The 25,634-nt window shown below is 48.5% G+C and overlaps 1 protein-coding gene across 1 annotated transcript in view; it reads left to right on the forward strand.

The window, feature by feature from the left end:
- Positions 1–25,634, forward strand: part of ZZZ3 (zinc finger ZZ-type containing 3) — a 333,973-nt gene that overhangs the window by 79,815 nt on the left and 228,524 nt on the right. Inside the window, exon 3 of the mRNA XM_085602036.1 lies at positions 25,149–25,287. Within this exon, the coding sequence (XP_085458162.1) occupies positions 25,149–25,287 (139 nt within the window). The remainder of the gene's footprint in view (positions 1–25,148; positions 25,288–25,634) is intronic.

Genomic DNA, 25,634 nt, shown 5'->3' on the forward strand with positions numbered 1-25,634 from the left:
GCTGGAATAGCCTTCTTCAGCGCCAACAGTGTTCAGGAGGTGTGTTTGACTTCGTGCATTTCTATGTCCTGCCACAAAGTGATTGGTTGTGATCCGCTCCGCCCCCAAAGCAAGTGCCTTTCGCTCACCTGCTGCAGCTCACATGGTGCCTGTGAACCACAGTTCCCAGAATGCTGTTGCTTGTCCAGGTAGGTAAAGGGTGGAAAATCCAGTGATTGTGCGGAATGCAGGGCACCACGATGTCGCCAAAACCAATTTCCTGCTTTCAGAGTACTAGAAATGAGGCGCCCCCCTGGGTCCCCAACCGCATCAACCCCCAAGAGTTCAGGAATCCATCCGGCGGGGGTAAGTATGGCGGTCCATACCACCCAGAGTGGAGTAAATGACTCCAACACCTCCTTCTCTTCTCCTGGACCTGGAGGTGGGTGCTGGTTCATCCAATCACTTGGAAACGAAAGAAATCCGCCGCAGCAGAAACCAGCGAAAACCAGGCCAACTTGGCGATGCGGGGACCCCACAAGCGCGTTACTGGTAAGCGCGCTAAAATATCACCGTAAACTCCTCCATGGAAAGAGAAGAGGCCACAGTAGGGGAGACCACGGGGGCATCTTTATTCAAATGTACATATATATTCGCGCTTGTTACCCCTGATGGGGTGTTGAAGCCATTTTTAGGTCTCGCCTTGCGATCGCAAAGCGAGACTATTGAAAGCGGGTTTGAAAAGGGCTCCCAAAAAGCGGATAGCATTGCTAGCACGCGCACAATCACGCGCATCATGCCGCCATGCAATCCGCTTTTTGGGAGCACTTCAAAGGGTCCGCTCTACTGCCTGGAATGCGCTCCCCCGCCCCCAAGCGCGCGCGCCATGCTCTGCCGGGCTTGTTTACCATCCCATGTTCTGCTTTCTCTTTCGTCTTTGTTTTTTTTTTTTAGTTTGTAGCGAAGCTTTAAACAAAATTACCGTAAAGGCTCTAAAACGAGCCCTGTTGATTTTTTTTTGTTCACTGCTGTAGCTGTGTAAGTGCGTATCCTGTAACTAACGTAACTAACGTAATAGTATTATTTTTATCTTCAGACAGCATTTTACTATATGTGCTTCTGGCCTCTGCTCATTCAGCGGCTGTTTGTCCACTAACAAGTAACAGGAGGTTATACGTATTAAGAGACTTTTGAGCCTCGATAAACAGGCTTTGTTTAGAAGAGAGCAGACACTTAGCCGAGGCTCCGTTAACCCGAGGTGCGCAGCCAATTATTTTATGGAAAGTTGTTGCTTCGATGCACCACACGTTCGCTTTAACGCGATTATACAGTAACATTTTATCGTTCCCTTTCAGACTATTGGCGGGGTCAGACGGGAGTAAATTGACCTCACCTGATTCCCCGGATATTGGCGAATCCCTCTGTATCCGGTAGAGCGGCCCCGCTTCTTTAAACACTGGTAAAGCGTCGCCCCAAGCTTCCACCCCACCGGTAACAGGGAGTAGGGGTTTGCGAATCACAGCTTCTTTGTGCTGTCCGCTCTCTGCAGCCATCCACCCTTCTCTTGTTGATGTGTGTGCACAGGGTGTAGTGACGCACCGGCCAGGCCGGCTGCTAATAAGGCTTTGTGCATTCACACACTGCAAGCGTCAGGGTGGCAGAGAAAGGGGCTTGAAAAGACGCAGCTGTGGGGTGTTGTATTAAAAGAATAAAGTGTTTGCTAAAGGACATGTTGTTCTTGGAAACTTTTTCTTGGAAACTTGGACACGGATGCACTTACTTTTACTCAAGAACGGTGTGAGATTTGTTTAATCCACGTGGCGTTCACGAAGAGTGGCAAGTTAAAAACAAGCATTTGCAATGCATTAGGTCTCGCATTTACGCGAGTTTGAGCTATTGACATTGCAAATAACAATGCCTATTGGCATTGTCATTTACAATGCCAATAGCTTTAACTTGTGTAACTGCGAGACCTATTGCATTGTAAATGCTTGTTTCAGAGTAGCACGCTACTCCGGAACCCATAAAGGATTAGTGGTGAATTAGTATAGTGAAATATGAAAGTAATTTGAGTGGTGGATATTAGTTATTTGGATTGAGAAGGATAGCGGAGGGATAGACGGGAAAAAGGGTTGCATTTATATAGTGCTTGCTACCCCTAATGAGGTGTTGAAGCGCTTTTCGCGTTATTCACACACTTTCCTGTTCAGAAATAACTGTGTGAAGATTTCACTGTTGGAGCTGAGGCAGACAAGCTAAAGTACTATAGATTGCAATACGGTAGGGGCGCATTTGACTGATATGTCCAGCTACTTAATGATGAGACGGCAGGACAGGGGGGCAGATACTGCCTATGATACTTTACAAACGCACGACAATCCCTGCGAAGTTAATATGCACTATGTCATAATTCTGTGATTGAAATAATTGGATTGATGTAACTGCGACATAATTTCAAGGATGTTGTTAAAAATGGAATATGTGCTGATCCTTAGTACCTATGTAACAGGAAAGATAAAAATGCAATAAAGATATTTTTAAAAAAATGAAAAAAATAAAATGAGGTGTTGAAGCGCTTTTCTTGGCGAGTAGCACGCTACTTGGAACCCATAAAGGATTAGTTGTGAATTAGTATACTGACATATGAAATTTGATAAGTGGACATGTTAGTCTGTTATTCTGATTGAAAAGGATAGTGGAGGGATAGAGGGAAGGATTCAGTATAGTAAGAGGTGTCAGATGGTGGAAGGAGGGGTAGCGTAGGGGCGAGTCTAAAAAAGGCTATTTTGGGGGTCATAGTAGTGGTATGGGTTTGAGATGAATGAGAGTGGATGTAGAGGATATATTGATATAGGTATAGGGTAAGAAATAGGGTAGTGCATTGGAAAGACTAGTAGAAAGAGGTTTGAGATGAGTCAGAGTTGAGGTAGAAGATACATTGAGAGGTATAGGGTGAGAAATGGGGTAGTGCATTAGATATGCTGAATTAGAAGAAAGTAATAAATATATAGATCCATAAGTACATGGAAAGTTTATAGATGCATAAAGGAAGAAGATGTAGATTACAGATATTGATAGAGGTATAGGGTAGTGCATTGAATGTTTTTTTTTTTGTTTTTTTTTTGGGAGAACAGTAATAAATTCATAGATACAAGTACATGGAAGGTATATAGATGCATAAAGGAAGTAAGTAGAAGTAGATTAAAGATGCATTCAATAAACTGTTTTTGAATAAAAAACATTTACATATTTATTTGACATGATTATACAAAGCAATACACATAGGAACCTATCTATAGTACAAATAAATGTTTATATACAGAGGGATATGCTGTATATTTCTGTTTGCGTATTGTGCCTATGTGGGGAAGAGCCAATTCTTGAGTAGTTTTCTGAAGATATGGTGGTTGTTGGTGGATCTTATGTTGGGGGGTAAAGAGTTCCATATTTTGGCTGCTTGAACAGAGAAGGATGTGCCACCCATGTTTTTTTTTTCTTGTATCTTGAGATTTTGAGGCGAGGTGCCACTCTAGAGCAGAGGTTCCTATGATGAATGTTTGGTGATTTTATTCCTGATGAAGAGCAGGCCCATTCCATGTATCGCTTTGTGGGTGAAAGCAGCTTGAACGTGGATCTTCTGGCAACCGGTAACCAATGCAGGGCTTTCAAGGCAGGGGAGATGTGGTCTTGCGGTTTGATATGCAAGAGTAGTCCGGCAGCAGAGTTCTGAATCCGTTGTAGTCTTTTCATAGTCGTTAAAGGTGATCCATGGTAGAGGCTATTGAGGTAATCGAGTTTGGACAGAACAAGGGAGATGGTAAGTTGGACCTAGTGTGAAAATCCCAAATGGGGGGAAGATTCGTTGCAGAGTTTACTATAGTAACAAAGCTTGATCTTGCTAGTTTGTCCACTTGGACATTCATCGACAGCTTGGAGTCCATGGTCATTCCGACGTTCCTTACTTCCTTCGATACTTTAGTCAGTTATCCTAGTTCATCAGGCCAGACGGCAAGCGGGTCATAATATTTCCAATCGCCACACAAGAGTATTTCCGTTTTGTAAGCATTCAATTTGAGATGGCTCCTCGTCATCCATTGAGCCACGGCTCTGAGACAACTGAAAATTGGGGAGTTTCCAATGCCTTGGGGGCATTCCAGTTGAAGGAGTATTTGCGTGTCATCTGCATAGTTATAGCACGAAAGGCGAAAATTGATTTATCAGTACCGGTAATGACTTCATGTAGATGTTGAAAAGCATAGGCGAGATGATAGCCTTGAGGGACCCCAGCTTTTGTGGAGCCCGGTTTGGACAAGAAAGGTGGGGTATGGATGACATTAGTTCTGTTTCGAAGGTAGGACGTGAGCCAGTCTAAAGCAGTCCCCTCTATTCCGGCTTTGTAGAGTCTTTGTACCAAATTGTCATGGTCAAACATGTCATTGGCAGCCTAGAGGTCCAAGAAGAGTAGCGCAGCAACCTCTTTGCGGTCAACTGTGTTCTTCAGGTCATCCCAGATGGCAAGGAGGGCAGATTCTGTGCCTCTTCCCGGACGGAATCTTGTTTGGAAGTCTGAAACTATGGCATTGTCTTCAATGAATTGTGACATCTGGAGGAACGCTGCTCTTTCTATCAGTTTGCCCTGGAAAGGTCCATTTGTAATGGGTCTGTAGTTATCAGGGTTCAAAAAAACGAGGGGAGTTACCCCAATGTGCACCACACAAAGGGACGGGGGTATATCCAGAAGAAATGCACAAAAATGTCCCTATTCCGAAATATATCTCAAACAATATAAAGGTATATGCCAAAGGCTTGTCAAACACTGTCTAGGTTACTGAGAACACTGTAAGCTATCTGTACAATTAAAGAGGCTTATTATCAAACGTGTTAATTAAAAACTGGTCATTTATTATAAATCATAAATGCTTAGCACCACACATTAAAAACATCTCTGTATACCTCCCTTAGTGGGTTACAATCTATAACTTGCTATCCAAGGGAATGGTCCAGTTCATTCTAAACACAAGGTTAAAAGTCGACGCAGCGTTTCGGTGTTAAAAAGAAATTTTTCACCTTCTTCAGGACTAAAAATCGTTTTTTCCAAATCTACAATAAAAAGGAAAATTGACGATATGAACCTTGGTGTACAAACAGTGCTAATAAACAGTGTTCTCGTTTCTAAAGACAGCCTATGTTCAATTACTAAACATGGGTGTTATAGAATGACACAACCAATGTGATTAATAATACATATTATTATTCTAACTCATATCATTTATATAGCCACATTTCCAAATCCACAGGTAAAATCGCTTTTTTACTGGAAAAACATTAATCAAAACATTAAAGAACTTAAGAGAAACATTGCACTTAAGTAAAAATGCTGCACTTCAGAGCAGACAAGAAATTGCATACCTCATCATTTATAATTGATAAACTTATGAATGGAGGATGACCTTTCCAAGTAGAAATGTAATTTTCAACCCACTGGCTCTATTGTCTATAATATAAGCAAAAATCGGTTTTAAATCAACAATTCAATTGCTCTCAGAGACAAAGTGTAGGGCGGAAGTTTAGATAAATCAATAGGCCTACCTTAATGATAATCAAGTTTTTCTACCTAAGTTCCGTGAGTGCCACCGTAATTGTTCTCTGAGCTGGAGAGTGAGATCCACTTTAAATCATTAGGAATTTGTCTCTCTCTACGGAACAATTAACCGAGGCTCTATTAGCTGAGAAACCTCTCTAGAGTAATAGTTAATTATTAAATGACCCTACCATAGCTCACCGTAAGATTGGGTGGATAGAGGTAGTTGTAGTTCTATTCGATTTTCAACTTTTTATAAGAAACGCCGAAGTCTTGTCAACGCTATCAGGGTTCAACAGGTCCAAGTTTGTTTTCTTCAGTTAAGGACATATGTATGACTTTTTGAGTTCTTCCCCCAAATATTCAGGTACTTAAGGAATTGTTGATGATTCTTCTTACTGGATTGGCAACAGAGGTTGTTAGAAGAATTGTCTTGAAAGTTTGCGGTGGACATGGGTCAGAGGGGCGGCTAGCAGGCCTGCTTGCTTTAATCAGGTCTATAAATTCATTGTGTGAAATGTGTTGAAAGGAACAGAGAGGCTGTGTTAGAGTATTCTTGGGCGCTGGATGTTTGGATGGCGCTTATTTGCTTATTAGACGTTGACTCAAGCTGCTGAAAGTAACACTATTCACCCCAGGCTACGATTGGTGGAGATCAACACATTGCCCAAAGAAGTTAGTTTTGCATCATTGACTCCACAAAATCCCTTGGAATAACGCTGAACAAGAGTCTAAATATGAGAGCTCACTTCAGTGCGACCACACGCAGTGACATTCCAACTTGTAATACTGAAGAAATTGAAACCATTTCTTCCCCCTTCAGACTTCATACAAGCACTTGTGGTCTCCAGACTACATTGCGGCTCGGCAAGCCGGTCAGGCCTACCCAAAGCGAACAGCTCTACTCAAAACTGCTCTTAATGCGGCAGCGAGAGTGGTAACAGGAACAAAACGCTTTGACCACATCATCCCATTGCTAAGGTATTTAAACTGGCTTCCCCTTAAGGCAAGAACTCAACTAAAAATTGCCTGCCTTACACACAAAGCATTACATTTTAAAGAATCAGGTTACTTGCCAGAAAAGATTTGAATCTCCTGTGGCAGCCGATACTTAAGAAGTGCTAACTCTCAGACTTGTACCTCCTATATTTCAAAAACAAAAAACGAACACACAATCCTTTTCCTGGGCACCACCAAGGATCTGGAACTCCTTACCACCCTAGGTACCCTCCAACCCATCGACCCACTTGCTCAAAAAAGAGGTAAAAAAAGATTCTAAATAATAGATTCCTAGCATAGACATCCGGAGTCCTTTGCCACAAGGGATGTCTCCATGTCCGCAACTTCTAGATGGGTGAGAGACATGTCATTTACAGGAGAACCCTCAAACTCTGTTCCTCTGGGTACCTGGATCCGAAGAGTCTCAGAGCAGCAGCAATTACCCACCATGAAGTTGCTGGAACAGTGAAGACTAACTGAATATTAATGGACCAACGGTTGTATAATTGTGATATATGTTGCAACAGCCCATTGCTGCTCTTTACTTTGATTTATCGGTCTATACCTTTCATCTTGCTCATTCCACCGTATGTAAAGCGCTCTGATACCCTTGGGTCATGTGCACACTTTATTAAACACTCTAAATAAAATAAACAGACTTTGTGTAACTTATATTGTCCAACTACTCAGCAAGCAACAACTTGCAACAAAACACAGCGTATTATTAATGAAATGGGCAAAACCTAATGCATGTACCTATGCTTGTTTACTTTTATTTCAAATTGGGGGGGGGCAGTTGTGAGCTGCTCCTGTGTGATGCACATTCCTGCTATTCTCCCCATTCTCAAAATGGGTTGTCATCCTCTTAGAAAAGTCAATTAAAAACAAAACATGGCAACTGTGTTTTACTAATGCTTGAGCATTAGCAAAGCCAATACGTTTTCATTGACCAAGCCAAAAGGACAGCTATTTGCTTCGCCAGTGCTGTTTTCCTTACTGAGGTCAGCACTGGCAATGTATTGGGAAACAGTTCTACACCTGTCAGAGCACCTGGAGATGATTCAGTTTGTGGTGTGTGTTTTTAAATCTGTTTTAATATTTATATAAGACATTGAAATTTCTTCCATGCACGTGCTTTGGCTTTATTGGGCAGTTGGCAACAGTCCTGTGGCTCTGCATATCTGAAAGAAACACGTTAGTTAGATTCCTCACCTTCGAATATCCCCAGGCGTCAGGCTGGAACCGGAAAGATTTTTCGTCAGCAATACCCCTTGCGCGTCGCTAGGTGTAGTCTGCGGCTCCGCGTCCGTCGTCGTGCGCCGGAATGACGTCGTCGGAGTACTTAGACGCCGCCCTCGCGCGCTGACGTCAGTTCTTCTTTTTTCCGCGCCAGACAGCGCCGATCCGGGAAGAGCTTACCACTTAGTCATTTTTTGACTAAACTTTTTTGACTCTTTTTGGTCTACTTGTCGACATCGACTCTGGTGCCGGTGGGATGCCTGGGTTTAAAGCCTGTGACTCCTGTCACTGACTGATGTCAGTGACAGACCACCATCGCCTGTGCCTTTACTGTCTGGGGGCCGACCACGATGCGGAGTCGTGCCTCGACTGCCAGGCCTTGACCTCGAAGGCTAGGCGGGAGCGGTCCCATAAGCTTCTCGAGCTTCGACACTCTGCTCCGCGCCGTTCAAAGTCCCGGTCCAGGAGGAGGTCGAAGGACAGGTTGCGGAGCCACAGCCACCATCACCGCTCGTCGGGTTCGAAGTCTTCGGGTAAGTCGAAGCACTCAAAGAAGTCCAAGAGGCAACACCGCTCTTCGGACTCCCCTCGCCGGTCGCGCGACTCGGTCGAGGGTCGGGGTGGTCCCACCCCCGCGGCTCCATCGGAGCCGCAGGAGCCGCGTCCGTCCCCATACCCGCCGGTCCCTGGGACTGACGCGACTCCGGCGGAGATCAGTGGCTTCCTCTGGGCCATGAGGGCCCTGGCTCCGCCATCGATGCCTGCCGGCGCGCCTTCGGGCCCCGCAGGCTACACTGGGCGACCTCGCGAGCCGGCGACTCCGGCGCCGTCGACGACTTCGGTCCCGATGCCCCACGCCCGAGAGTCTGGTTATCCAGGCCTCTACTTCCCAATCCTCCTTCCCGTCCGCTCCTCCGGATCGGGAATCCAAGAGGCTTGAACAGTTCGGAAAGAGGCTGTTCTCTTCCCTTAGTTTGGGACTGCGGTCCTTGAATACCGCTTGCCTCTTGGACCGTTATTCCCACTCTGTGGGATACGGTGAAGGATGTGCTGCCCCTGTGTCTGGAGGAGGCCCAGACATGGCTCGCCCAGGCTCTTGCCGACGGTCGAGATGCAGCACGACATGCTATACGATGTGGACTAGACACTACGGACTCGCTGGGTAGGGCGATGTCAACCACGGTGGCGCTCCATCGCCACGCCTGGCTGCAGTCCACGTCTTTCTCGTGGGATGTCCAGAGCACCCTCATGGATAAGCCCTTTGATGGCACTCTCCTTTTTGGCGAGAAGGCGGATAGTGCGCTGGCGCGCTTCAAGGACTCCCGGGCTACGGCCAAGTCCTTGGGCCTCTCGGCCCACGACCGCAAACTTCTGCCTTTCGTGGCCAAGGAAGGGGTGCCCCCTCACGTCCGCCTAGCCGCAGACTCAACCTGCACGCGGTCTTGGATTCCGCCGAGGCGGTACAGGGGGACAATGTATCGGTCAGTCCACATCCACCCCGGCAGCATCCGCCTCAAAGCCCTCCTAGTCCGAGCTTTCAGGCCCATTCCACGCCAGTTGGCGGCAGAGTTTGCCATCACCTGCTCCACTGGCGTTCCATCACGTTGGACAGGTGGGTGCTGCAAATCGTTCGAAGGGACTACTCCCTCCCCTTCGAGACGACCCCTCCAGCCATGCCACCGCAGTACCACCGTATGCCGGGGGATCACTTGAATCTTCTGCGGGAGGAAGTTACGGCCCTCTTGGCCAAAGGGGCCGTCGAGCGCGTTCCTGGTCCAGAAGTAGGTTGTGGTTGCTATTCCCACTACTTTCTGGTTCCCAAGAAGGGCAAAGGGGGCCTACGCCCTATTTTGGACCTCAGGAGCGTCAACGCCTTCCTCCGGAAGGAAAGGTTCAAGATGCTCACCTTAGCTCAGGTTCTGGCTGCCCTAGACCCTGGCGACTGGATGGTAGCGTTGGACTTGCAGGACGCCTATTTCCACATCCCCGTCCTGCCGGCCCACCGGCGTTACCTGCAATTCACGGTGGGTCAGGAGCGTTTTCAGTTCACCGTGCTCTCCTTCAGCCTCACCAGTGCCCCTCGTGTGTTCACAAAAGTGATGGGGGTGGTCGCAGCTCATCTGCGCAGATTGGGGGTTTCAGTCTTCCCCTATCTCGACGACTGGCTGTTGAAGTCGGGCTCGCCCCAGCAAGTCGTCTCCCACCTCGAGACTACGGCCGACCTCCTGCATTTGCTGGGGTTCTCCATCAATGTGCCGAAGTCGCACCTGAGTCCCTCCCAGAAGCTCCTCTTCATCGGAACGGTTCTGGACTCGGCGCAGTTCCGGGCCTATCTGCCGGAACAGCGGGTCCGGGATATTCAGGCTCCGATTCCCATCTTTCAGCCTCTATCCCGCATTTCGGTCAGGTTGGTGCTGCGGCTTCTGGGTCTGATGGCTTCCGGCATCCTGTTAGTGCATTACGCCAGGTGGCGAATGCGGGCTCTGCAGTGGGATCTGAAGTTTCAGTGGGCCCAACATCGGGGCAACCTGTCCGACCATGTCTTGATCTCGGAGGGCACTGCAAGGCAGTTGCAGTGGTGGCTCATGAACCGCAATTGGGTCAGCGGCAGATCCCTCTCCCTACCCCAACCGGAGCACGTAGTAGTGACGGATGCATCCCTCCTCGGATGGGGGGGGCCCATATGGGGGAGGCGGAGATCAGAGTCCTCTGGTCTCCGACGGAGTCTCAGCTCCATATCAACCTTTTGGAGCTGAGAGCGATCCGACTTGCACTCAAGGCATTCCTTCCCGTTGTCCGGGGAAGTGTGCTGCAGGTGTTCACGGACAACACCACCGCCATGTGGTACTGCAACAAACAGGGTGGGGTGGGGTCGTGGACCCTTTGTCAGGAGGCTCTGCGCCTCTGGACATGGCTGGAACACCAGGGCATCACCCTGGTGGTTCAACATCTGGCGGGCTCTCTGAACGCCAGAGCGGACAAACTCAGCTGCCGGTGCATGATGGATCACGAATGGCGTCTGAACTCGGACGTGGCGCAAGGCCTCTTTCTGCAGTGGGGGAGAGCCTTGGTTAGATCTATTCGCCACCGAAGAGAACGCGCAATGTCAGCAGTTCTGCGCGTTGGAGTTTCCAAGGTGGCATACGCTCGGGGACGCCTTTCGTCGCGAGTGGAGTTGTGGTCTGTTGTACGCCTTTCCGCCTATACCACTTCTGCCCAGAGTGCTGAAGATCAGGCGCGACCGGGCCCAAGTCATCTTGGTGGCTCCGGATTGGGCACGAAGGTTCTGGTATCCTGAGCTACTCAGTATGTCAATCGATCCCCTGATACGACTGCCTCTTCAGGAGGACCTTCTGTCGCAGCAGCAGGGGACGGTCCTCCACCCGAGCCTCTCCAGTCTCCACCTCCATGCGTGGAGATTGAGCGGCGACAGTTGATGCCATTTGACTTGCATCCTGAAGTCTGCGATATTATTCTGGCAGCCAGGCGTCCCTCCACAAAAACGGTATATGCCTGCCGGTGGAACAAATTTGTGGCATGGTGCACAGCAAAGGCTGTGGATCCCCTTTCCGCCCCTCTTTCTGAGGTTCTCCTCTTTCTTCTTTCTATGGCCCAGCAGGGCTCTGCCGTGGGCACCCTAAAAGGTTCTCTTTCTGCTATCTCTGCATTCTTACGGCTTCCTGATCAGCCTTCTCTTTTCAAATCCCCTGCTGTTTCTCGTTTCTTCAAGGGCATTACTCACGTGATTCCTCCTGTCCCCTTCGTAATGCCTCAATGGGATTTGAATCTAGTCTTGACTTTTCTGATGTGCGCTCCCTTTGAGCCTCTACACAATTGTCCCTTTCGTCTTCTGACCCTTAAGACTGCTTTCCTGGTAGCCATCACCTCGGCTAGACGGGTGAGTGAGCTCCAGGCTCGATCTTCTAAGCCTCCTTTTCTTTCTGTCCATCCGGACAAGGTTGTCCTCCGGACTCGTCCTTCTTTTCTTCCGAAAGTGGTGACTGCCTTTCACATCGGGCAATCTGTCACATTGCCCACCTTCTTTCCGCATCCTTCGAAAGAGGAAGAGAGGCTCCACCACCTGGACCCAAAACTGGCGCTGTCCTTTTATTTGGACCGCACCAAACCGTTCCGGGTGGACGACCAGCTTTTTGTTGGATATGTGGGTGCTAAGAAGAGGAGGGCAGTACACAAGCGGACCATCTCGCGGTGGGTCGTCTTGTGTATAAAGGCTTGTTACTCCTTAGCTAAGAAGGACCCTCCTGTAGGGCTGAGAGCCCATTCCACCCGGGCCACAGCGGCGACTACTGCCCTGGGCCGAGGGGTCCTCTTGCAGGACATCTGTCAGGCAGCAACGTAGGCCTCGCTGCACACATTTGCCAAACACTATTGCCTGGACAGCCAAGTCCTGAGAGACTGCTTCTTTGGCCGTTCTGTTCTCCAGGACTTTCTGGTGTGATCTTGGTTCGCAGACCCACCACCGGGGTTGGTATTGCTTGGGTATCTATACTAAGGTGAGGAATCTAACGTGTTTCTTTCAGATGAACAAGTTACTTCCCTTCGGTAACAATGTATCTGTAAAACATTAGTTAGATTCCTCACCAACCCACCCATCCTTCCCGTTCTGCAAACAGACATCTAGGGATAAGGCTATCCTTTTCAGGGCCCTAGATTTTTTGGCACCAGTGTCGGTCTCTTGCATGGCTCTGCGTTTCTGGTGCGGAAAGCCATGTACAAGAACTGACGTCAGCGCGCTAGGGCGGCGTCTAAGTACTCCGACGTCATTGCGGCGCATGACGCAGACGATGGACGCGGAGCCGCAGACGACGCCTAGCGACGCGCAAGGGTTATTGCTGACACAAAATCTTTCCGGATCTAGCCTGATGCCTGAGGATATTCTAAGGTGAGGAATCTTAACGAACTATAATGTTTCTTAGATACATCGTTACCGAAGGTAGGTAACTTGTTCTTCGGAGCCGTAAGGATGCAAATCCCTTCAAGGATGGCTGTTGTAAATGGGCATGTGAAACTTGAGGTTTTCTATTGGGACCACTTTTTCACCATACACTCCTTGACATTTTTGAAACTTTTAAAAAGGTTGATGCTTTCTGTAGGTATCAAAACCTTGATGTTCAATGTCACATTGTGATTAAGAAAACTTCTTCAAAATGTGCTCCCCAGCAGCTGTGAACGGGTCTTAGAGATAAATATGTAACTAGAATACTTGTCGGACAAACCCCATGTGGTAAAAGGCTCTTAACCGAAACCCCATTATTGTAAATGGCTGTCAGAAAATAATGGGGAGAAAATTATGAAAACAAAGCTGTTGTGCCTGGTATCGAATCAATGGCATCAATATCGAACATAAGGAAACATTCATTAAAAGGAATATATATTTGCAGCGAAAAAAGCAGCAAAAACAATAAGTCTTGTCTATGCAAGAGCTGTTGCTTTGGTCATTGTCTTTTAGCCATATTGTATATCAGTGCCACTACTGTGTAGTATCTGGCTAAAAGTAATGAGAAAAAGCTCTGACGCAGCCAGCGCTGGCAATGTCGTTCTTTGTTTTTTTTTGTTTTTTTTAGGTCGGACCTAGCGCGCATGCGCTGCTCTAGGAGAAGGCTTCTTGGAATCACTTCAGACTTTCTGCAAACTTGTGCGTGTGGTGTTCGATTTTCCACACATGCTATTGGCCTTTGCGTGTGGCTTTCAAAAGTGAAAGCACGCAATTGGCCATAGGCGGGTGCATGTCCCAACTTTGCTGAAAAATGTTTACTCCCACAGCGTTTAGCTGTCGGAAGCGAGCAGCGGCGCCATCTGTTCGTGTCTTATTTCAAGACCTTGCAGCTTTCCTTACAAGGCACGTCACCTACATCCCGGCCAAGGGACAGACCCCACCGCCACAAGAGTGCGCGCTTCTTTTCCAGCACTCGCATTTCATCTAGGTCAGCACTCTCATCCTGCACCGTTATCTTTGTATTAGTATGTTATTGTCAAGACATTTGCTTTACTTTGTAGTTGGCCTCCTCTATAGTCGCCTTTTTTTCAGTACCATCTTAAAGATTGACCGCACCTTTTAACATTAGCGTTTTTTCATCAACGTGGTGCGTGCTTCCTTTTACACCTCTGCACAGTTTTGGTGCGTGCATCTCTGCATAGTGCACAACTGTGGTGCATGTTTCCTTTCCCCACATTGCTTTTGGTGCTCGCTCGATTCAGGGGCGTAATGCAGGCCCTTGCTGGGGGCTTAATTTGAGCCGGTGTCTGCCGGCGCGCACATGGGCACTTAATTATTAGCACTTGCTTTTTGTGCGTGCTTGCTGGCACCGGCTGCTAAATAATGCCTCTGTGCAGCTGTGGTGGGTGCTACCTTTGACATCTCTCTACAGTGCACAGCTGCGGTAAGTGCTTCCGTTCCCCAATTGCACAGTACACAGCTTCAAAATTGACCACATCTTTTAACATTTGCGTTTTTTCAGCACTGTGGTGCGCGCTTCCTTTTACACTTCTGCGCAGCTGTGGTGCGTGCTGCCTTTGAGATCTCTTCACAGTGCACAGCTGTGGTGCGTACTTCCTTTCCCCACATTGCTTTTCGGACTAAACAAAACGCACACATTTTTATATTAATTTTGGGCAAGACCTATCGGCTTTGCCAATGCTTTTTTTGTTTGCCTGACTGGAGCACTTAAAGCAAAATCACGGGATGGACAAGCAGCAACAATGTGAGAACAGTGCTGGGCAAGCAAAAACAATTGAGTGATGTGCAAGCTCCAACCACTCTGGGGGGGCAGGAGGGACCACAGCACTTGATGAGTGAGAGAGAGAGAGAGACTCACAACACTGAAAGACACAGCTCTGTATCACTGTTGTGGGAGCGGTAATGTAATGTGGTGTGGAAGTGGGCGAGAGACAGGCTGGCTGAAGAAAGAGTGTAGAGAGATACAAGAGGAGAGCAGGCGAGAATAAAGAGTAAGGAGGAGGGAAAGTGACGTGCCCAGATCTCCCGGGGGAGTGCCTGTCCTGTACTGAGTGATTTTCACAAGCTACAGCCAGACTTCATTTTAAGCCTGTTCCAAGTCCAGTGAAGGAGAATAAAATACAACACTACAGGAGAGAGATTGATGCACCCAAAAACTGTTCTGAGACCAAGGGCTGATCGCATACTCGCACATTTCTCTGTTATCCAGTATTAGGGTATCTTTCATAGATTCACATGCCTGAATCATTCCCCGTTGTCGGGATGGGAGTCCCCGGTACATAATTTAAGTAATGTCCCACTAGACATAGAGAGAGATAGGCCTAAGGCCTCACATTAGTAATATATCTAGGTCCTTTTGTAATGAGGACCAAACTCTTAGAGAGCAACCAATCCGCTATCACCACCCTCTGGAACCATCCTGGAAAGAGCTCTAGTCCCTCAGATTTTCTAACGCACGTCGTGCCAAGGGAGTCTCCACTGAGCTCTGCTCAGGTTTTCCTTGTTTCTTGGATTCAAGTGATTCTAGTGATTTTTTTTTTCTTCAAGATTGTTTGAGTGAAGTATTATCTGTCTTCAAGTCAGACACTCCTAAGAAAGGCCTTTTTAGGTCCTGTGGTACCTGCAACAAGAAGAGGTTACATGTCGATACTTAAAGACCGTGAAGGAAGGCTTGTAACTTGGCTGCAGAGGCTTAAGGACAAAGAAGACCCCTTGTCCTCTGAGGAGCGTGAGAGCTCATCCAAATGCTCTAAAACCCCCCCCAAAAAAGGTCCAGAGATGTCTCTCCAGGTCCTTCTTCGCAGCACCCTCAAAAGAAGACACAGAAAAAGTCTTCAGAGGCTTCAAAACATAAGGATTTACCAACCAGGGAGTCTCCTTCCCTTCAAGGTTCACGGAGACCAGCTTCTAGCCCTCTGACTCCTCCGCCGAGGGTGATACACACTTATAAAAAGACTTCTTCAACCCCGTTGACTACCATCTCGATGACGGTGGCCTTGACGACCAGATCTCCTTGTACAGCTATAGGAGTGACCTCGTCGACGACAGTTTCTACAATCTCAGCCTCGTCGGCATACATCTCGTCGATGACCACGCCATCGTCGACGGCACATATCCCTTTTTCGTCTGATTAAGATAAAAAAAATCATCGCCGACGACAAGTGGATTGTAGTCGATGATGCGCACGTCGCCGAAGACTGTACCGTCGACAATGAAGGTGACTTGGTCGTCGACGAGAGCCTCATCAACGCCAGCACCAATTGTGTCCATGGACGACTATACCGACAGCCTAGTTGACGACACCTAAATCAAAGGTGGAAAGTACATATTTTCAAAAGAAATTTGCAAAGCAAAGGCTGACACCTTCCCTTACATCACCCAGTAGGGTTCAACCATTACCTCCATCTCATCTTTTAGACGACGATGAGGATTCGGACGAGGACAGCATGTTCAGGGCTGTGAGAAGTCCCTCTGAACTTAATGTCAAATACCAGGAGGATTCTGACTGACGAATAAGATATGGATGAACAGGCATATTATCAGGACGAAAGCCATCATCAACAGCCACAGATGGTTTGTCTTCCTTCTTCCCCAGTCTCTGACCTTCAATTTATGATTTCGGACTACAAAAAGAGGTTCCCTACCTCTGCTCAGTCTCCTGCTCCAATTCTCTTTCAGCCTCCGAGGGCGCAAGTTCCACCACCACCTCTTACCATTGATGTACCTGTGCCACCTCCCCCCCTCTACGGATGATGAGGAGGAGGAACAACAAGAGGAAGGGGAAATTCAAGACACTCAGTCAGATCATAACGAGTGGGACGACTACGTTATCCCTCTTCCAGCATCACCGTTGCCTCCTCAAGCGGACTCCCCTCCTGAAGATATTGGAGGCTTCCATAATCTCCTGGTGAGAGCAGCACAGCGTTTCCAACTTCCTATGCCTTCTCCCCAACAGGACTGTTTCCTTTACGACTTCAAGAAATCAGTACTATCTATGCCTATCATAGATTACATCTGGGATCAAGGCATCAAAATAATGCAAAATCCTTCTACGGTTCCCTCAGTATTGCCAAGACTGGACAAAAAGTATAGCGCTCCAGACACCGCTCCAGCCTGCCTTATCGGCCATCCCAAGCCTGATTCAGTAATTACTCAGGCGGCTCAGCGAAGGTCAAAAAACCCTTCGGCCCCACTTTCAGCTCCTCCGGATAAAGAGGGCAGACGCCTAGACAATATTGGAAAGCGTTTTTCTTTCATGTCAGCGTTAACGGTGCGAGCGTCTAATTCCTTAGCGTTACTGGGGCGCTACAACAGGCAGATGTGGTCCGACATTGCTCCCTACTTAGAGACCCTGCCGCAAGAGTCTAAAGAGGAGGCAAAAAAAATATTTGAGGGCGATTAGATCAGCTTCAGAAATTATCGATTGTGCGATGGACATTGCATCTACTGGTTTCCGCCAACTGGCTGGGGCGGTGGTCCTACGACACCAGGGTTGGCTTAAGGCAACAACATTCGGGCCTGAAATCCAGACCAAATTCAGGACATGCCTTATGATGTCAACTCCTCTTTGGCACTCATATTGATGAAGCCTTTCAAGGAATCGCGAAGGATACAGACACGGCCAGGGCTTAGGGTGCCCTTCAATATAAAAGCACCCCTTTTCGAGGCTCAAAGGGTAGAGGGCAATATTCCAACAGAGGAGGTTACCAGCAATATAGGTCTTCCTACTCCTCCTCCAACCGACAATATAGGCCACAATTTCAACAGAGGCAACAGACGCAGACTTCGTACAACAAGTCTTCCTTTTGCGGAAAGACCGGATGACAGAAGGATTCCGCCCGACGCCAATGACTTCTCTCTACCGCCTTCCAAAGTAGGAGGAAAAATATCCCACTTTCTACAGAATTGGAAACACATAACAGACCGTTGGGTTCTCCAACTAGTACAATTTGGACACTCGCTGGAGTTTGTACAAACTCCTCCACAAACACCTCCTCAGTCTATGGTTCACAAGCATTTACACCTTTTAGTCCTGCAAAATATCATCAATGATCCAGAAAGGAGCTATAGAACGGGTTCCTATTAGTCAAAGAGGAAAAGGTTTTTACTCCTGGTTTTTCTTAGTACGCAAAAAGGAGAAGAAATAGAGACCAATTCTAGATTTGAGAAGTCTAAACAAAATCGTTTCGCATGGTCACCATTCAAGAAGTCCTGCAACTTCTCAATGCGAACGACTACATGGTATCCTTGGATCGCCAAGATGCCTACTTTCATATCCCTATCCACAGAAGGCACAAAAAGATTCTGAGATTCGCTGTGGCTGGCAGGCATTGCCAGTTCCGGGTCCTGCCCTTCGAACTCAAGTAAGCCCCATGCATCTTCACAAAATGCCTCTTTCCAGTGGCTGCATACTTCAGACCGCAACACCACCAAGACTTTCCTTATCTCGACGACTGGCTCGTCCAGGCACCCTCTCTCGACAGCGCGAGGAGATCTTCCAGAGCCGGTCTACGGCTTTTCAAACAATTAGGTCTCACCCTTAACCCAGACAAATCAGTCCTACAGCCTTCCCAACGAATAACCTTTCTGGAAGCTGTCCTGGATGCGGACCAGAAAAAAGCTTTCCCGTCACAAGAGCGACAACAAACTTCTACATTTAGCAGAGGGAATAAGGAAAAGAGTCTCTTTCAGTGCGCCTATTCAAATCCCTCATCGGAATGATGTCATCCTGCATTCTTCTGGTTCTCTACCGTCTCCTCCATATGCGTCCTCTCCAGGAGTCTCTCTCCACTCAATGGGTTCAAGTCGACGGATCCTTTGACGACATCATACAGGTGACCCCTCAGATGGTCGTTGCTCTTCACTGTTGGGCTCTTCCACAGAATTTCTCTTGAGGCCTACTGTTCTTAAATCCAGCCTCTCCCAAAATGATATCAACGGATGCATCTCTAGAAGGTTGGGGAGCCTTCCTCCAAGAACTTCAGATCAGCGGAAGATGGTCATCTTCCGAACAGAAACTACACATAAACCTCATGGAGCTGAGAGCAGTTTATCTAGTTCTCCTGGCGTTCTTACCCAGGATCAAAGGTTCTCTAGTGCTAGTCAGGACGGACAATACTACGACGATGCACTACCTGAACAAGCAGGGAGGAACTCGTTCACTACCACTCTCTCGAATCTCTAAATCTGGAACTGGTTGATTCAGCACAAAATTTCCCTGAGAGCGGAGTATGTTCCAGGAAAAGACAATGCATCCCCTCACTTTCTCTCCAGAAGAAATATTGCCTTACCTTCTCCATCTGGCAACTTCAGGTCTCGCTCACGCCTCCATTTAAGCTCACCTGGCAGCAATATCCCGTTTCAGGAGAACTTCTACAGGACCTTCTCTTTGGTCAAATAGACTGATAAAACAATTTCTCAAAGGCCTATTTCGGACTTTCCCTCCCGTGAAGTCCCCACCTCCAACATGGCAACTCAACACAGTCCTTGCCCAACTTCTGAAACACCCTTTTTAACCAATGCACAGAGCTGACCTCAAGTTAGTCTCCTGGAAGACAGCACTTCTTCTAGCTCTTGCATGCGCAAGACGAGTAAGTGAGCTTCATGCATTCACAATACAAGATCCTTTTCTTCAATCCAAAAACGATAGGGTAATACTTCGGACTATTTTTAAAGTGTGTACCCAAAGTCCTGTCGGACTTTCACCTTAATGAACCTATCGTCTTAAGGACCTTCTTTCTGAATCCTCAGACAGCAGCGGAAAGAGCTCTACATTCATTAGATTCTACCTCGACTGGACAAAAGCATTCCACAAGTCCAACCAACTCTTTGTGGCTTACAGTTTACCTCGGAAAGGTTTTCCACTTACTAAATTAAGTATTTCCAGATGGATCTCTGGTGCTATTGTCTTCTGTCACCAGCAAGCTGGCCAACCCTTGCAATCGGGAATTTGTGCCCATTCCACTAGGGCAGTTTCTACTTCTATGGCACTTTTTGCAGGTGTGCCTATCACAGACCTCTGCAGAGCGGCAACATGGAATTCGCCGCATACATTTACCAAGTATTACTGCTTGGATACGGAACTGATGAAGGATGGTGTTACGTCATCTATTTCGATAGAGGTGAGCCTTCCTTCCTTCCCACCAACCTTCTATTCTTCTTATACGCACATTTCTTCATTATTTCTATGATTGCCATAATTGCAATTTATTGCTTTCCATTTTCACATTGATATGTCTTATCTGGTGAAGTTGTGTATTCTGCACAAACAGAAATGTGCTGATCATTGCTTTCTAGTCTGATTTAGGCATGTGAATCCATGAAAGATACTCTAATATTGGATACGAAATGCGTTACTTACCTGTAACTGCAGTTATCCAGTATTGGTATCTTTCATAGATTCACATGCAACCCACCCGCCTCCACTGGAGGGTCTCACCTAGTACTCTCCGTGACACCTCTACATAGCACTGTGCTTACGAAAATCTGAGGGACTAGATCTCCTTCCAGGAAGGTTCCAGAGGGTGGTGATAGCTGATAGAGAGCAACCAAAGAGTTTGGTTCTTATTACAAAAGGACCTAGATATGTTACTAATGTGAGACCTTGGACCTATCTCTCTCTGTCTAGTGGGACATTACTTTACTTATCTACCGGGGACTCCCATCCCGACGACTGGTAATGATTCAGGCATGTGAATCTATGAAAGATACCAATACTGGATAACTGCAGAGTAACGCATTTCTTCTTACAGGTTGGAATTTTACCCACTGTGTATTTTTGCACTGCACACTCAAATTCTAGTATGCAGTAAGCGAGGCCAGTCTCCTAAACGACGCACTCTACCTTGTAAAAGCGTCACAAAACATAGATTTAACTACTTACGTCAGTTCTTTCTAGCCTCCTGTTTGATATAATTAAAATATCTCCGTTGCTGTCACACTGCACAAAACTGCAACAAACCTGGGAACGTGATATCCAAGAATCTTTCAAGGGGCAGTCAAAAGCTATCTTGTGTTTTTGTCACCATCTTGAAATGGGCTAACTCCCTAATGTAACAAGGATTTGCAAAGTCTGTCCTTTCACAGGGTGTCACTTGGCCGGCTGTAAAACTGGCATGACCAGCATTTCAACCTTCACCATCGACACGCCCACGATGGCAGAAGACCCCCTGGACGGCCGCTCCACCAAAGCCCTGACCTGCATCTCCCTCAACGTGCGATCCCTACACAGACTCGCCTCAGATATCTGGGACCTGATCGACACCCAATCGTCCGTTGCTTTCTTCATGGAAACTTGGACCACCACCACCTCCAGCCCAGACATCGCCACCGCCATCCCCGACGGATACAAGATCCAGAGGAAGGACCGCCCAGGAGGAGGCCTCGCCATCACACACAAGACCTCCCTCCGACTCTCCACCTCCTGCACGAGCGACCCCCCCCCCCCCCCCCCCCCACCACCACCATGCCAGCACAGAACACCTCCACTTCAGATCCAGCCCAGCCCCAGGACCATGCTGCGCGACACCCTCGCCTACAGGCCCCCGGGACCACGCACCCAGGCCCCCACAACTATCGCCGACCTCGTCGCACCCCACACCATCACCTCCACGGACTACATTCTACTCTGAGACCTCAACTTCCACCTCGACAACCGCAACGACCCCAACACCACCACCCTACTCGACAACCTCTCCAACCTCTAACTAAAGCAGCTCGTCACCACCCCCACGCACAGAGCAGGACACACCCTCAACCCAATCTTCACAGGAGGAACAGGCATCCGCTTCAACCACACCACGTTGCCCCTCTGGACAGACCACCACTGCGTACACTTCACCTTCAATACCACCGTCGCACCCAAACCCACCCACCCACGCGCCCACCACAACAGAACTGGAGCAAGATCAGAGGAACAACTCCATACCACCCTTCGCCTAGACCCTCCCAGCACCACGACTGACGCCAACTCCGCAGCCAAAGAACTCCACCGTTGGATCTCCAGCTGTGCTGGCGAGCTCGCCCCCCCTCCGCCACCCTACTAAAGAACGCCCACCGAGGGCCGCCAGGTTCACCTCCGAATTTCAAGAAGCCAGACGCACCTGCAGACGCCTTGAGAAAACCTGGCGGAACTGTAAGACCATGGAAGACCTGATCAACCACAAGAACGCCCAGAAGGAATACCACCGGCAAATAAGGAACACCAAGCAGACCTTCATCAAGAACAAGATCCACTCCAACGCCAAAGAACTTTTCAACGTCATACAGCAATTCACCAAACCCCCCAGCGAAGCCACGGACGTCACACCATCCCAGGAACTCTGCAACAAGCTCAGCTCCTACTTCCATCTCAAGATCAAGGCCTTCTTCGACAACTTCAACGAACAAACACCGGACACGACACGCCTCCCCACCATCGACAACCAGCCGACCATGACCTGGAATCCCGCCACGGTGGAACATGTCACAGCGACCATGAACAACACCCACTCTGGAGCCCCCACAGACCCCTGCTCTCCTCACATCTACCATAGGGCCGCCGCCATCGCACTCGAACTAGTACGGACCATCCACCTCTTTCAAGTCCGGCATCTTCCCAGACAACTGGAAACGAGTGGAAGTCAAGCCCCTCCTCAAGAAGCCCACAGCCGAGCCGACAGGCCTGAAAAAGTACCGACCCATTTCCCTGCTCCCCTTCGCTGCCAAAGTCACTGAGAAACTCGTAAACACCCAGCTGACTACCTTCATCGAAGAGAACACCATCCTAGACTCCTCCCAGTCCGGATTCCACAGCAACCACAACACTGAGCCTGCCTTCCTCGCCGCCACAGATGACATCCGCATGCTACTCCACCAGGGACACACCGCGGCCCTCATCCTACCGCAGCCTTCGACACCGTCTCACACCACACGCTCGCAGCCAGACTCTACAACGCGGGAATACAAGGAAATGCCCTCAACTGGATCCGATCCTTCCTCTCCAGTAGAACCCAGAGAATCCGACTCCCTCCCTTCCTCTCCGAACCAACAGAGATCAACTGCGGAGTGCCCCAAGGATCGTCGCTCAGCCCCACGCTCTTCAACATCTACATGGTCCCCCTCGTCGCCATTGTCAGACAGCACGGACTCAGCATAGTCTCATACTTCGACACCCAACTCATCCTCTCTCTCACAAAAAACCCAGAAGACACCAGACTCCGCTTCCAGGAAGGAATGAAGGACGTCGCACGCTGGATGAAAGACAGCTGCTTGAAGCTCAACTCGGAGAAGACTGAAGTCCTCTTCCTAGGACCCTCCAACTCGGCGTGGGACAACACCTGGTGGCCCCCTGCCCTCAGGATCCCACCCACCCCTTCAGACCACGCAAAGAACCTCTGCATCATCCTGGACTCCTCCCTCACCATGACCCTCCAGATCAACTCCGTCGCCTCCACCAGCTTCAACTGCCATCGCATCCTCTGTAAGACTTTCAAATGGATACCCCCCAAATGCAGAAAGACCCTCACCCACGTACTCATTACCACCAAACTGGACTAAGGCAATGCCCTCTACGGTGGAATCAATAGAACCCTGCTGCACAAGCTCCAAATAGCCGCAGCAAGACTCGTCCTAGGGACACCACGACACGAACACATGACCCAACACCTACGAGACCTCCACTGGCTCCCCGTCGACAAGAGAGTGACGTTCAAACTTCTCACCCATGCTTACAAAGCCTTCCACAACATCGGACCCAAATACCTCAACAAGAGAGTCCTCCACGCACCCTGGCAGAGACCCCCCCCCCTCCCCCCCCCCCCCCCTGCATCCGCAGAAACAGAGCTGGCGGACGAGCCTTCTCCTACATCGCAGCCAAGACCTGGAACGGTCTCTCAGCAAACATTAGACGCTCTCCGAACCTACACACCTTCAGGAAGAACCTCAAGACCTGGCTCTACAACTGAACCGGAGTTGTGCCCATCCACCCCCCACCCCCCCCCTCCTCCCCCCGAAATTTGAACAAGGCTGTCATCGTATTCTGGGTCTTTTCCTATTTTGAGCACAGCCACTGTGGCAGAGGTGACTTCACCCTTTGAATATTAATGTTGCAAGAATTAAGGAGCAGATAGAAGGCAGCAGCCACAGCTACCAACAGGGGACGAGTTGACGGTGCTGTTCAGAAATAAAGACGCGTGTTTAAGCGTGGGGCTCACCTCCTTAAATTTAAAGTGAAAGCAGCGCCTTTCGTAAATAAATAAAGGCACTCTTAAAGTCAAAGCGCCACCATTTATAAATAAAGGCGTGCCTAAGGGAGTGATGTGGTGTGGGGAACGGCATTGTGAGATTAAAAACCACACAGTGGACCGCCCCGAACAAGCAGCAACCTCGGAGGGGTGGTGGGGTGGTCATACACTGTTGTGGGAGGGGTGAGGTGGTCTGGGGAATGGCAAGGAGAGATTAAGTAAGGGGCCAAGCTGAAAGATGTACCGGACACAAAGGTTTCATGTTAGGCGTTTGAGCAGAGGCAGGGCTACCGACAAAAGAGTGCTCCTAAAGGTTGGGAAATAACTTAAGGGTATAAGCGCATGTAACAGGGGCAGTCCTATGAGAAAATACGAAATCCCAATAGGAGGAACTAGTAAGCCTATCCACCAATAAAAAGCAGGCATTTACAAAGGACAGTAAGAGAAGCCAATTGAAAACCTGGGCGGTGTTTAACCCCTTCCCTGCTCATGACGGAACCACTCCGTCATGAGCCACGGTTGCGCTGTGCTCATGACGGAGTGGTTCCGTCATGATGCGGCCGTTGGCCGCCGCTCCGCCCACGCGGCGCTAATTCCCCGCCTGTGCGGGCGATTAGCGCAGTGGGCGGAGACGTGACGGAACCACTCCGTCATGAGCACAGCTCAACCGTGGCTCGTGACGGAGCGGTTCCGTCACAAGCACAGCGCCACCGCGCTGCCCCCAAACCCCCCCCCCCCCCCAGCGCCGCGGCGGAATTCCTGCCGCGCCGAAGGGGTTAAAGCCCATATTATTGGAACTACATGTCTCGCAGAGCAATGCATGCTCTGCCCAGGCTCGACCTAAAAAGCCACAGGAGACTGTTTTGAACAGAAAATGTCTCATTCTTAACACAATATTTTGTACTCAAGCCAGTCTTCTGTGGGCTAAAATCTCACTACATTTTGTTTTCTGTAAAATGGCAGCTATTCTGTGCATTTAGTGTAGTGCCAAATGAAAATTCAATATTATGCTAGCATACTAACACATGGGCCTAATTTTAATGATGGTGGTTGGCAGTGGATCTGTCTTACAGTGCACTTGTAGCGTGTTGTTTTATGGATACGTACTGCTTGAACAAGGGTTCGACTGATTTCTACAATGTATTTTTAGTTACCAGAGACTGTTACAAACAATCGCTGTGCTGGAGTCGCAACGGATTCAAGCTGTTCAGGATCTCGAAAGTTTGAGTAGACATCAAAACGAAGCCCTGAAAGATCCCATCGGATTTGTTGAAAGCCTTCAGAAGAAGGTATGCTTGTTCACTTTTTACCTAGCTAGATATGTTTTCCTAAAATGTCATCAGTAAAGGATATTGCAAAGAATGCGACACGTAGCCTTTCATGGTCAGGCATTCCAGTGTTTGCATGAGAGAATAAGCCTTCGAAAGAGCCCTTATGTAAACTGGTTTCAGTAGTTTGTTCAAATTAACTAGTGAGAGGTACGAAACTTAGCGCAAGTATTGATGTCATTCGACACTGGAGAAAATGAAACTTTTTACCTCTTCCAATGTGACATAGCTTGTGATTGTTATAAAGCTTCCAGCCAAGTGGCACCCATCATTAACCTACACTTGAATTACCAAAGCTCTGAGAAGTT

Source organism: Triturus cristatus, chromosome 4_2, assembly GCF_964204655.1.
Source record: "Triturus cristatus chromosome 4_2, aTriCri1.1, whole genome shotgun sequence".
Taxonomy (NCBI): Eukaryota; Metazoa; Chordata; class Amphibia; order Caudata; family Salamandridae; genus Triturus; species Triturus cristatus.